General features: G+C 46.3%; 1 protein-coding gene across 5 annotated transcripts in view; it reads left to right on the forward strand.

Moving 5' to 3' along the window:
- CACNA1E (calcium voltage-gated channel subunit alpha1 E) overlaps nucleotides 1–14108 on the forward strand; it is a 484689-nt gene that overhangs the window by 442630 nt on the left and 27951 nt on the right. For 4 of the 5 annotated variants that reach the window (XM_053391316.1, XM_053391315.1, XM_053391319.1 and 1 more), the window contains 2 exons: nucleotides 8683–8779; nucleotides 13013–13118. In XM_053391316.1, coding sequence (XP_053247291.1) covers nucleotides 8683–8779; nucleotides 13013–13118 — 203 coding nt within the window. Of the gene's footprint in view, nucleotides 1–1399; nucleotides 2297–8682; nucleotides 8780–13012; nucleotides 13119–14108 lie in introns of those variants that run through there. The other variant, XM_053391318.1, reaches the window with a different exon arrangement.

Consider the following 14108-nt stretch of genomic DNA (forward strand, 5'->3'; position numbering starts at 1 on the left):
TAATCACTCTGGTAATTTCTCCTTATTCCTTCTTAAAATAGAAGACACGACACAGTCCTTTACGAAAGTATAAAAAGAGTTTACTCACATTCTGTTCACAATCAGATCCCAGAAGGCAGACTATTAGGCTTAAAGAAGTAATATACATTTGGTGTCTATCTCTTAAGAAGATAGTCCCTTTGTCCTCTCTTGGCTGGGAGCCAAGAGGGCACCTTTAGCTTAGTAGATGTTGCTTGTTCGATGGAAGAGAGGCAAGAGAGAGATGGCTGCCCCTGCCCTGTGCTTTTATCATTACCTGCACAGGTGAGGCCACACCCACCTCTGTCACATGCGGAGGAAGTCTGGCCCATGGAAGTTTACCTGCTGGCTGGACAAACATCCCTCCCCATGTCTAAACATGTACGCTCTAGGAATGTTGTAATTGACTGCTCCCGTGTTTCACATCCCACATTGTCTACGTTGGCAGGGGCTGATGGGAGTTGAGACCACAGGTTCTGCACCTTGCAAGCCACGATAGGCCAATTCTGCAACCTGTGACTGGAAATTTGGTTCTCTCTGGGTTGATACAATTGCATTTGAGCTGTAACATGTCCCATGACCGTGTCCCCACATACACAAAATGTATGTCTGCATACAAAACTAGCATATCAGTGAGAAGGGCTCTGTAGCCTAGTTTTCTCCCTGATATTCTGGCTTTCTGTCTGGTCAGATACAGATATATCTGTATGGGCAGTTTTTACGTGAGAATCAGGGCACAGATTTATCACCTCAGTGAGAAACAGGCCAAAGTGGGGAAACAGGATTAAATAGGAGCTCCACTGTGAACTTATTCACATTAGATCGTTCAGTTACTGCACAATACTGTCCAGCTGAGTTGGACTGCAAGCTTGGATTCAGTCTCACATTTCTCACTGTGCAACTCTGAGCAACTTGTTTACATTTCCTCACAAAACTTTCCGCTTTTGGAAAATGGGAACGAAACCGATTTAGCACCTCCAGAAAGGTGTTTTTAAAAAATAATAATAACAATAAAGTGTGTTGACTTTATTTAAATAACCAACTTTGCAAAACTCTTCTGGCTTATCCATTGATAAGGGTCTGTATATGTGCTAAGATCTGCTAGGTAACGGCAGACTGCTGCATCTTTTCTCAGCCTTGAGACAACTTTGACCCTTTTGTACTCACTTTGTTGACAAATGGGATGGGATCCAACACTGTAGAACCAACCTTCCCAGTCAGAGCAGTAGCTATCTTTTCCACAGGCCGCTCAGAGCTTTTTCCAAGCTGGAGACTGAAGGGGAAAGTTGCCCATCTCTGGTGCCATCAGTTAGTTCTGCACTTGCATCCTCTTCCCCATTTCCTGAGCAGCCCTATTAACGCACCTGTGCTTCCTTTCCAGTGGCAGGATCCTGTATAAGGATATGTACACATTAGTACGGGTGATCTCGCCTCCTCTGGGCCTGGGAGAGAACTGTCCCTACAGGGTGGCGTACAAGGTTTGCCTCCCGATCCCCAGCCACAACCCGGCAATGGGAACATCCTGTTAAACCCCTCCTTCCCAACCCTCTGCTCTGCCACCACTGCTCCTCATCAGGCATTGCTTTAACCTGAGTTTAAAGAGATCCACCCCCTTTCAGAACCAGCAGCTGTTGGGGCCAGGAAGGGATGGGGGGGGCGGGGAGAAGGCTTTGGTTTGTCTGCCTAAGCTGCAAATTCATTCTGGTCCTCTAAAGGTTTTCCTTCCTTTCTTTTCTTTTGTGGGTTGTGTCTCCTGCGCATGGATAATACACCCGGGAAGCACGACCTTTGCTTCTCGGATCAGAGCCCTCCCTGACGACACATCTTTTATCTTCCGAGTGGGCACTGCTATTGCTCTTTAACCAGTGCGGCTACAAAACAATGCAGAAGAAAATGCGAGGCAAGGGGTTGAGGGACAAAAAGCAAAGCGAGGAGAACATGGGGAGAAAGATGTTGTCACCAGAGACTCGGTTCTGAAGGTGTTACAGTTTTAAGCACAGGAGCTCTGGTTATCGGATCTTGCACTGTTTCTGACCCTCCAGAGTAAAGCCATTGGGGTTCACGATGTATCTCCTAAGAGTCCTATTCAGTTTGCCAGACTCAACATCCTGATTTATGCCCAGCTCTTGGTGACATCTGCTGTACCCTGAGGGCTCATACAGCTGACTACTCCTCAGCCAAAAAGTTTTAAAACCCCACTCAACAAAGAAAACTAGCGTGTCAGATGATAGAAGGCTAATCTAGAAGAACCCTTGCCCCCAATATTTAATTTTCTATGTGGAAGGATTTTTTTATTTCTTTTGGTATGAAAGAACATTCTATCTCCCATGCAGTCTGAAGTGATGCAGATTGCCATCTCAGTATGACCTAGGCCCTAATGAATGTTTATTTGAAAGCATTTCCCATTGTGCTTATCTCTATTTTCCCTACACACACACACACACACACACACACACCAAGTTCTTATTTTTTTTACCTGACAGATTGTTTGAAAGCATTTAGACTGTTCTTATATTTTTGCAAATTACAAGCTCTGATCACTTGTATTTCTTGATGAGGACTAGGATTAAAGTTTGTTCCATCACTTGTATTTGAGTAAGCTTCAAAATAAATAAATAAAAACGCAATCTAAGTTGTCATCTCCATAAGAGAAGCTGCAAAAGAACCTCAGATTTGTGCGTTATTCCTTTGCCAGTTCCAAAACTCATTCTTGAAACCCGCTCCCAATGATTTCTATTGTGATTTAACAAATGACAACCAAGATGGGTTAACCTTACAGAATAATTAACGCTGTAAGTTTAGCAAGTGTTCAGCCTCCACATAAATACGTCACTGATTATTTTCCTGGTGACATTATGGTGTAATATACTCTTATTACACATGTGCTAGGGTGAATCATTTTGTCTAAAATAAGACATAAGCTGTAGTGTATAAGCTAAAGCAACAACTTTTGGCACTGGTATCAATGGCAAATGGTTACCAAATTTTGTCTGGTATAAACAGCCGGTTGTAATACTGTTGAGCAGTGAAATGGAGCCTCTTCGCAGCCCTAAAAAGTAAACAAACCAGTCATTCTTTGTTTCCTTTTGCTTTTAAGTCCTCCTCACCATTGCATTCTAGGGCTAAAGATGTCTAAGAAACAGCATCTTCCGTTCACTTGACACATCACCCAGTAATGTTGAGGTTTGTTTAGGAAGCCCTTGTCCGAGACATATTTCACTCTTTCCTTGGTCTGAAATCTGCCACAGGTACAGTACAATCGTTCCATCACATTCGGAACAAATAGGCTTCTACTTCAGTGTGTCCCTTTTAATAAAGAGCTGTTTCAAGAGATATGGTTATGAGAAACCTTGCCTTTGAGAAAGCACAGGAATCGCCGCTCATGGGGCAATATGCTTCACAAATTACAGCAATGCATCTTTGCAATACATTAATGTTTAGGATCGTCCTTCATGGTTCTTGCACTGCTTCCCTCGGCGAGGAAAGAACATGTGGTACCAGCCCGTATTCTCTTCTTGCACCAGATGCCTGGGTCTTAAAACGCATCTTTCATAGCTAAATCAAATCTTTTGTTGCCTTTCTGTACTCATGCAGTTCAGTTTCAGAAAGCATTAGAACTTACTGCATTCCATGGTTGACACTCACAACCCATAGTGAGTTTACAGAACTGCCTTTTGATCATGGAGAGATAATAGAAATCATGTAGGTTTTCTCCCAACTTGGCAGCAACAGCAAGAACAATCAGTTACAGCCATCAAAAGATCATTGGGCAAGTTGACAGTTACCTGTGTAGCATTTACTGTGTACAGGACCAAGGCTTGGCCAGATTTTCACTGGCATTTGGCTTTTGCGTGGACAGGCGGAGTCCCCAGATCCCGAGCGGTCCCCCCCGTCATGCGGAATAACGACTCAAGACAACGTGCTATGGGATTAAATTGGCCACAACTTTATTAAATTTCAAATGTGGGTAGACCTTGGCTCAGGCATTGGGCGTTCTCCCTCCCCAGTCCCCAGCCGGGGACCTAGGGAGCTTCAGGGTTATCCAGTGGGGGGGGGGCGGCTTTGGAGAACATATGTTCAAGCAGAGATAGCCGCCCCCGTTATGCCGCCGCCGCAGGGGAGAGCAATGACGACCTTTCGGCGTACGGTCAAAGCCTCCCTTCAGAAACCCCTTTAACGGGGAACCCTGGTATCGCCGCCGCAAAGAGGAAGATGGACTAAAGGTTTCTGCCCAAGGCCTGATACCGCCAAAGTTGTGACGTTTTGCTACGGGAAAGGCGAAATTCCTTTCCGGCCCTTTAACAGCGACCTTATCGTAGCAGCGCCTGCATACCTGTGAAGAAAAGTTAACCTGCAAAACCTATGAAGAAAAGTTAACCTGTAAAAGAAGACATTAACTGAGGGTGGGTAGGGTGGGAGAAGCTCTGGAGCCAAGTGAGGATTCTATTGTGTGGGCAGGTAATCCCTCCCCCTACCTGGCCTGGTCTCCTTGGCAACGCTTCCCCCAGGTGGGATTGGACAACTGACTGAGGTAAGCGGGGACCTTCAGGTATCCCACCTGAGGGAAGGCAAAGCCAAGCCTATGCTGATGGGGCCGCTCCAGATCTAGGGCTGCGCGCGTCCACACAAAGGGCGCCCCCCAGTTTTAAGCGGGGAGCAGTCATTCTACCATTTTGGAAGAAAAAGGCTTTTATCCAAATACTTCCTGTTTTTCTATAGTCATGAAAATCCAATTGCCCTTAGTTTTCAACTTCACTTGTTCCACGGTCGTTTGCCATCTCAGTCCCCACAATGTCCTGTCCTTCTGTTTCTCACAAGATTTTACTGCAAGGTCTCAGAGCTATGATTTAGTTCATTGCTCACCACAAAATTATATATAATTCCCAGTTTGAAATGTTTCGCTCAGGGCTGCAGACCTGATATCTGGGGGAGGGAGAAGTAAATCAGATTCGAAAGTATCTGTCTTACTTTGAAACTAGCAGTTTTTAGGGAGGGAGAGCATTTCAAGGCCTGTCCTTGGATAAAAAACATCAACAAGCGAAGCCCCCCTCGAATGTAGAAGTTCCCGTAAAAACTGTTTTCATGATGCACAAGCCACCAGAAGGACAGCCTAGACATGTTAAATAAAGGGCCCATGTTTAAAGTGGGCGAAAGTGGACAATATGAGGAAACTGAGAGAACAGCATACAAATGATCAAGTACAAGACAAACAAAAAACAAACAAGAAATTAAGAAGATCAAACCTATCCATTCTGAAGGAAGTCAGCCCTGAGTGCTCACTGGAAGGACAGATCCTGAAGCTGAGGCTCCAAGACTTTGGCCACCTCATGAGAAGAGAAGACTCCCTGGAAAAGACCCTGATGTTGGGAAAGATGGAGGGCACAAGGAGAAGGGGATGACAGAGGACGAGATGGTTGGACAGTGTTCTCGAAGCTACGAACATGAGTTTGACCAAACTGCGGGAGGCAGTGGAAGACAGGAGTGCCTGGCGTGCTCTGGTCCATGGGGTCATGAAGAGTCGGACATGACTAAACAACAACGAATGACCTCTACAAATAATACAATTAATGTAGATGTAGCTCTTAATGTGCTCATATTTGTTTAGTTCAAAGATAAAAGGAAGGCCTTTGGAGCAAGTTCAAAGACTGGACTTAGGAAGTAGGAGGCAAGTTCCCAGTAGCAGAAGTTCCCCGTGTCTCTTTCTGGGAACAAAGGAGAAATGCCTAGCTTTCCACTTTGAGAAGCCCTTTCTAAGCACCTTGGGATAGTTTTCTCCTGTATTATTCTTTCTTTCTCTATCTGTCTGTCTGTCTCATCTGCAAGCTAGTAAGAGCATCCATGATGAGAATATGGAGAAGTGGTCTTTATTCTTCTTCTCCACTGATCCCCATACTTAGAACCACAGAACCACAGAACCACAGCATTGTAGAGTTTCAAGGGACCCTGAGAGTCATCAATTCAACCCCCTGCAATGCAAGAATATCAACTGAAGCATCCATGACAGATGGCCATCCAACCTCTGCTTTAAACATCCATGGAAGGAGAGTATACCACCTTCCAAGGAAGTCTGTTGTACTGTCAAACAGCTTTTACAGTCAGAAAGTTCTTCCTGACGCTTAGTCAGAATCTCCTTTCTTGTAACTTGAAGCCATTGGTTCAGGTCCTACTCTCCAGAGCAGGAAAAAACCAATCATGTTCCCTCTTCCATGTGACAGCCATTTAGATATTTGAAGATGGCTATCACATCTTCTCTCTTTTTTTTTTTTTTGAATATATTTTTATTCATTTTCCAAAACAATAATACTAATTGTACAAATTTCTATACATTTGATTCCTTTTTGACTTCCTTCAACTTCTCTGATAATCATCCGTATTTACATCTCAGATACGCATTTCTCTGTTTATATTGCCATTAATCTTCCCTCCCACCTCTATTGCTTTTTAACAATATATCTCAACTTTTACAGTGCTTCTTGAAACCCCGCCAGCGTTGTTTGCACATCACATGTTCTTTTCAGATATTCAACAAATTTCCCCCAATCCTCGATAAATTTTTGGTCTTTAAGATATCTAATTTTTCCAGGGCTATCACATCTTCTCTCAGTCTCCTGGGGAAAAACCATACCCAACTGCCTCAACCATTCTGTACAAGGCTTGGTTTCTAGGCCTTTGATCATCTTGGTTGCCTTCCTCTGCACAATATCCTTCTTAAATTGTGGTGCCCAGAACTGAACACCATACTCCAGGTGTGCTCTGACCAAGGCAGAATAGCATGGTACTATTACTTCTCTTGATCTGGACACTAGACTTCTGTTGATACAACCTAGAATAGCATTAGGGTTTTTTTGCTGCTGCATCACACTGTTGCCTCATGTTAAGCTTGTGGTCCACCAAGACCCCTAGATCCTTTACACATGTACTACTAGTAAGCCAGGTGTCCCCATCCTATATTTGTGCACCTGTTTTTTCCTGTCTAAGTGCAGAACCTTACATTTGCCCCTATTGTTAGGTTGGGCTCAGTCCTCCAATCTGTTGAGTACATATCGTGTCCTGATTCTGTCTTCTGTGGTATTAGATGCACCTCCCATTTGTGGTGTCATCCGCAAATTTGTTGAGCATCTTCTCAATTCTTTCATCCAAGTCATTTATAGAGATGTTGAACAACAACTAGCCCAGGGCACGTGACACTTTTCCCCAGGAAGATGAGGAGGAGCTTAAAGATTCCAAACGAAGCCCCCAAGTCCGTAGTTGTGCCTTTTCTACTGGATTCTAAGCCCACGTAGCTGTTCTCCATGAAACTCTTATGCATAGGCTGGTGAGAAACTGCAATGAGAAAGTTACAAAATAGGGAGTACTAGCCAGGGAGTAGATTCAAGTAGGTAGCCTTGTTGGTCTGGCACAGTCAAAATATATGAAAAAATCAAAAATTGTCCAGTAGCACCTTAGAGACCAACTAAGTTTGTTCTTGGAGCAAACTTGAGAGCCAGTGTGGTGTAGTGGTTAAGAGCAGTAGACTCGTAATCTGGTGAACCAGGTTCGCGTCTCTGCTCCTCCACATGCAGCTGCTGGGTGACCTTGGGCTAGTCACACTTCTCTGAAGTCTCTCAGCCCCACTCACCTCACAGAGTGTTTGTTGTGGGGGAGAAAGGGAAAAGAGATTGTTAGCCGCTTGGAGACTCCTTAGGGTAGTGATAAAGTGGGATATCAAATCCAAACTCTTCTTCTTCTTCTTGGTATAAGCTTTTGTGTGCACGCACACTTCTTCAGATAGCCAGGGGGTGTCCTTTACGGTTACTTTAGAATGCGGGGAGCGCAAATGAACCCTGAACCTCAGAAGGCCAAAACAGCTGCCTCTGCTGAGACTCTTTAAACTCCAACCAGGTGAAACTTGAAGCCGCATGTGAGAAAGAACCGGGGGGCGGGAAGAGCATGGCATGTAGTATTTTCTTCCTGCTTTTCTTTTCTTAGCCACTTAGCATGCCTTTGCACCAGCGCATGGTGGGAAAGTTCTCCATCCCCAGGGCTGGATGGAAGCAAAAGAAACACATTCCTTTGAGCTTGGTTCACTACCCTCCTATGCAAGGTGATGCTTTCCGGTTGCATAGGCACCGCCAGAGGTGGGCGGTACATGCCACTTCAGCCACGGGTTATGCCACAACGTGAATCTCAGGGCAGGACTTGGTGGGGAAGAAGGCAGGCTCTGCCAACAGCTCAGGTCCTGCCCATTCTCTGACGTCTGCACCACCATATCCTGAATAACCCTTTGTTGGAGTGTTGTGTATCTTGATTTATATACCACTTGCACACAGCCCTGGGACGAGGTGGGGCGATGGCACGACACCTGCAAGGGGAAACCGGCCGTAAGACACCAACGCCAACCAATGTGTATGGGAAGGCTGGCAAAACACACCGGTGCCATTCTTGGGTCTGTGTGAGGGGCGATATAAATCCACATCAGCACAGGCTGTCATGTATGATTTGCATTGATTAATGGGTTTCCTGTTCTTTTCCTGTTTTGTCTGTTCTTTTCTCTCTTCTGTTCCCTTGTGTTCTGTTTTGGTTTGGGGGCATTTTTGGGGTCTCTGGGAATGCCTTGTTTTTCTTCCTTTCGTTCCTCTGCATCTTCCTCCACTTCCCGTCGTCCTCTTTCCCCTCCATGACCAGTGGCCGCATCCATTACACTGAGATGTATGAAATGCTGACTCTCATGTCCCCACCACTAGGCCTCGGGAAGAGATGTCCCTCCAAAGTTGCTTATAAGGTAGAACAAACCCTTCTTTCCTTTACGGGCTGCTGGTCAGTGAGAAATGGGGGACGCATTAGCATGGGATGGGACTGCGGGTGGCTGACCGTATTGGGGGGCGGGGGAAGGAAGGACTATTTGGTTTTTTATGGCTACCGAATGCTCACAAACCATTAAGTACTGGTCTGCTTGCACACTATGAAATACAGTGGTGCCCCGCAAGACAAATGCCTCGCAAGACGAAAAACCCGCTAGACGAAAGGGTTTTCCGTTTTTGAGTTGCTTCGCAAGACGATTTTCCCTATGGGCTTGCTTCGCAAGACGAAAACGTCTTGCGAGTCTTGCAATTTTTTTCCGCTTCCCCCCCTTTTTCTAAGCCGCTAAGCCGCTAATAGCCTTTAAGCCGCTAAGCCGCTAAGCCTTTAATAGCCGCTAAGCCGCTAAACTGCTAATAGCGCTAATCCGCTAATAGGGTTGCTTCGCAAGATGAAAAAACCGCTAGACGAAGAGACTCGCGGAACGGATTATTTTCGTCTTGCGAGGCACCACTGTACTTACCTGCCACACAAGGTGCGATACTCTGCGATGGAAGCATGGCTGTTATAGGAGAGGAATGTATGTAATGTCAGTGTAATTAAAGTGAGCCTGAAAGCTAAGGTGATCCCTTTTCAGCGTAGGAGACACACAGTGGTCATCTTTAATATAACTCCTGGAGATAAAAATGTAGTTACTGTAATGCAGCCATAGGCAAACTCGGCCCTCCAGATGTTTTGGGACTAAAACTCCCATCATCCCTAGCTAGCAGGAGCAGCAGTCAGGGATGATGGGAGTTGTAGTCCCAAAACATCTGGAGGGCCGAGTTTGCCTATGCCGGCTTTAATGTAATGGAGGAGGAATCTCTGGAATTAAGCTCTTGCAAATACCGTATTTTTCCGTGTATAAGACTAGGTTTTCCCCCTTAAAAATAATATCAAAAATTAGGGGGCATCTTATACACAGCTACATCTCCCCCATTTTCTTAAATCTGAGTCCCCCAAAATAGGGGGTGTCTTATACATGGGGGTGCCTTTTATAGACGGGAAAATATGGTAATTTTTAGATAGTACACGTAGTCATTATGCTATCGGTTCCGAAGGACAGAGAGATTCACAATAAAGTATGAGAGGCTTTGGATTAGTGGTAGAGCAAATGTTTTGTATGCAGAGGATCCCAGTTCCATCTGCCCCCTCCGGTTCAAAGCACCTTGGGATCTGAGATCGTAGAAACCCACTGTCGTACAAAGTGAATGTTACTGGGTTAGTGGGCCAGGAGGCCTGACGCCATGAAAGGTTCACACAAATCCTTCTGTGTGTTGAAAGACCGTGTGGAAGAGCCCACAGGGCCACGAGGTCTACGCAGGCCCACTTCTGCCACACTCCCTCCACATCTCTGTGTTTAACAGATGTCAGAAGGCATTTTATATGCATACATGAGCAGAAATCTTCCAAGCGAGGAAGGACCCTGCTTACCTGTTTCATCTGCACCTACTTAGAACACCTTCTGCCATCTGATGGGTGGATGTGTTTTTCAGCACATTTATGAGGCATTTATGCTAACTCTCTGAAAATAAGTCAGCTTGCAGCAAGATGGTTCATCATATTAGAAGAAGTTCTGGTTATGCAACATTCGTTAAGCAATTTAGGGCTGTGGTCCTCAGCATGCTTGCATGGGAATAAGCCCTGTCAAGCTCATTGGGACTTAATAGCAAGAAGGTGAGAACCTGCAGCCTTCCAGATTGGTTCCCATCAGCCCCAGCTAGCTTGACCAATGAACAGGGATGATGGGGACTGTAGTCCCACAACATCTGGAGAGCCACAGGTTCCCCACCTCTGGTGAGCAGCATTGCATAGCTGTTGGCATCCATCTGTCTCGAGTGACAATGGAGTGCGCCTCCAGGGGTGAAGTCAAACCGCAACAGAATCACAGCGCCTACTGTGGCTGCAGAGACCGGTAACTTGTCACTGCTGCCTCCCATCTCCCATCTCGCTCCCAGTACGTTTCCGAGCACAACTCAAAGTGTTGGTGTTGACCTTTAAAGTCCTAAATGGCCTTGGCCCAGTATACCTGAAGGAGCGTCTCCACTCCCATCGTTCTGCCCGGACACTGAGGTCCAGCTCCGAGGGCCTTCTGGCGGTTCCCTCACTGTGAGAAGAGAGGTTACAGGGAACCAGGCAGAGGGCCTTCTCGGTGGTGGCGCCCGCCCTGTGGAACGCCCTCCCACCAGATGCCAAAGGAAAAAAACAACTACCAGACTTTTAGAAGACATCTGAAGGCAGCCCTGTTTAGGGAAGCTTTTAATATCTGAAGGACTATTATATTTTAATATTTTGATGGAAGCTGGCCAGAGTGGCTGGGGTATTATTATTATTATTATTATTCTCATGCTGCATTAGCAGCACTGAAGTGACCTCTCTAGGGTACAAGCCTGGACAGTGTGTATGGAGGTCCTGGGCTGCCCAAAAGACAAGACCCCACTCTCGGCCTCACTGATGTTGTCCAAAGGAAAGGAAAGCAATACATTTGGCACTAGTTTGGTTGCAGGAGGTGCCAGAAGGAGGCGCACAGGACATCATCCAGCTGTCTTAGGGACTCTGCTCCAGATTTCTGCAGGGTTTACTCCTTAACCTCTTCCTCTCCCAAAGATGTCTGGCAAGGCAGCAACTACCTGCCTGATAAGAGTTGAAAACTGAAACCTTCCAGAACATGAGCCTTCCAACTCTCCCCTTCTATGATAACCAGCTAGCTCAATAAAATATACCGTCCTTTACAGTCCTGAATGGCATATATTTAGTTCCCTTGTGTTGGGCCATATGGAAAACTAACTGTAAAGATTATAGGCAAGCACTCTAAAAACGTGCAGCTCAATCTGTGTTGACTAATGGAAATAGAAGGAAGGAAGGTTGAAGGCTGTAGAAAGAGCATGAAATATTCACCAAGCTGAATTGTCTTCAGTGGAGCTCATGACTTAACAATTGCATGATGTACTCATGCAGCCTAGATGGCCAGAAACACCCTCCTCTGAAGCTGAGCCCGAAAGGGTTCTGTGATGTTCAGAGTGCTGTGGTTGACTGCATTAAGCAGCAATCCTTCAATCCTTGTTAGTTACAGAAGGAATTTGCAGACCAGGTTCTTGGAGGCCATGATCCGGTGAGAGAATGCATCATTCTGGAAATTCTGGCATCCTGTGTGCATTCTGTGACAGGGTTGCAGCCAAAGCTTCAGGACTTAAACACATTTGAGTTCAGATTGTACAAGAGAAGACTGCTGGAAATATATCCTTTAGCCATTCAGATTTGCCAGTCTGTGGCATTATCCAGGATTTTAGCTTCTGTTCACTGCAGCACTTACTTGCACTCACACTCACCTGTTGCTAGAAGCACACAAGGGGGGGGGGGACATATTGCACAAATAGAAGCATGTTTACTACATTTGAGCCTGAATTTCACCTAATGGTTTTGGGTCGATGGTGGCTCTGAAAGGACCAGAACGAGGCTGGGTGAATAGGTGTGGCAGGGGAAGCGCAGAACTATATACAAAGCAGTCTGTACACTCTGGGAAGTGGATTTGGCCATTTCACTCTCCCCACCTGGGGGTAAAAGGAGCATGACCTACCCACTCCTGCCTTGGTCATCAGTTTTTCTTCATTTGCACCCGCTCTTTCTGTCTCTTTCCTCCCGCTTCAGGCTTGAGATGAATTCAAGCCATTGCATGGGCAATCATGTTCTGCCAAGCATAATCTTTCTTCTGAAATAAATTAAACGCAAACTCAAAAAGGGGGCGCCAGGATGTAGCTGGGTAGCAAGTTTATCACAGAGAGGCCTGAGTTTGTGTCCTGGGATGCAAGATTCAACAAAATCAGGGGAGGGGGCAAGAGACAAAATGGCTCTGAAAAAGATGGAGATACAGATCCCCTGGGGCTGTCTCTCCTTTGCAAAGTCCTATTTCTTGCTCCAAGTCAGTAAAACGACATGTAGGCTTGACAGGATGAATAAAAATGGCAAAAGACAGCAAGCGGGCACACTGGGTGGGGGGTGGGGATGTGATACCAGCTTGGGGGGGGATGGAGGGGGCGATCCTTGCCCTCCTTTTTGGCTATCCTACTTGATGCATTCTAAGCCCCCTTTTCTCGTGTCTCCCTGATACGTTTTTCGATATTGTTTTCTGCCTGCTTCCCCCCCACCCCCACTTCCCCGCCCCCACTCTCTTGTGCAGAGGCTGGTCCTGATGAATATGCCGGTGGCCGAGGACAACACCGTCCATTTCTCCTCCACCTTGATGGCGCTCATTCGAACAGCTTTGGACATTAAGATTGCTAAAGGTAAAGCAGTGGGGGCGAGATGGAACAGCCAAAGGGGCCAGTGGTTGGGAATCTTGCCAATCGTCCAACGCCTGAAAATCCTGCAGAAAAGAAACTGTTTCGGCCGTCTACTCCATATCCCTCACACTTCAGAAATGGTTGGGTGAATATAAAGGCTGTGTACAAGCTGTACCTTTAAAGTACATGGCCTCCCTCAAAGAATCATGGGAAGTGTAGTTTGCCTACAGTTCTGAGCATCCTTAACCAGTGGCGTAGCAAGGTTAGGTAGTACCCGGTGTGGAAAATTTCTTGTCCCGTCCCCCGTCCCCCATTCAAATTATTAAAAGAAGGAAAAATAAGATACAGTCGCAAGTGTATTTTTCTGGTTTATTTACTGTACATTGTGAGCATAAGCAGCTTTGGCTTAGCAGCCCAGGAGGTCGTCCACGTGCGCCCCGGAACCCAGCCACTATTGGCGGCCACCTCGGTCTCCACAGGCCGCCTCAGCGGCCCCAAAAAACCATCTGCTGCTGGCGGGGGGCTAAGGAATTTGGCCTCGGCAGCATCAGCCTTTGCCTTGCCTTTGGCGTGCCTCCAGCCGATTGGCCAGCTGGGTTTGGGGCGGAGCAAAGGTCCCAAGGCAAGGAGGGTGGCATCCGGGACCCGGGAAGCCCCACCCACCTCTCAGAAAGGAGCTTCAATAAGTTTATTTTTGAAATACTTATTTTTTCCAGTTTGTCACTCCCCTCAGCGGTGGCACCCAGGGCGACCCACCCCTACCGCATCCCCGTTCCTACGCCACCATCTTTAACAAACCACAGTCCCCAGAATTATTTATGTGCTTTAAATGTGTGGTATGTACACACCCAAGCACGGCATTTTAAGAGCGGCAAAGTACATTCCCTGCCCCTGTGACATACCTACCTTTTCCCCCAGCCCTGGGACAAGCACCAATAAATCAGTTCTCCAGATATTCAGCATAAATTAGGAACACACTGGCCCTTTTTCTGT

The sequence above is a fragment of the Podarcis raffonei genome, chromosome 6 (genome assembly GCF_027172205.1).
Source record: "Podarcis raffonei isolate rPodRaf1 chromosome 6, rPodRaf1.pri, whole genome shotgun sequence".
Classification (NCBI taxonomy): Eukaryota; Metazoa; Chordata; class Lepidosauria; order Squamata; family Lacertidae; genus Podarcis; species Podarcis raffonei.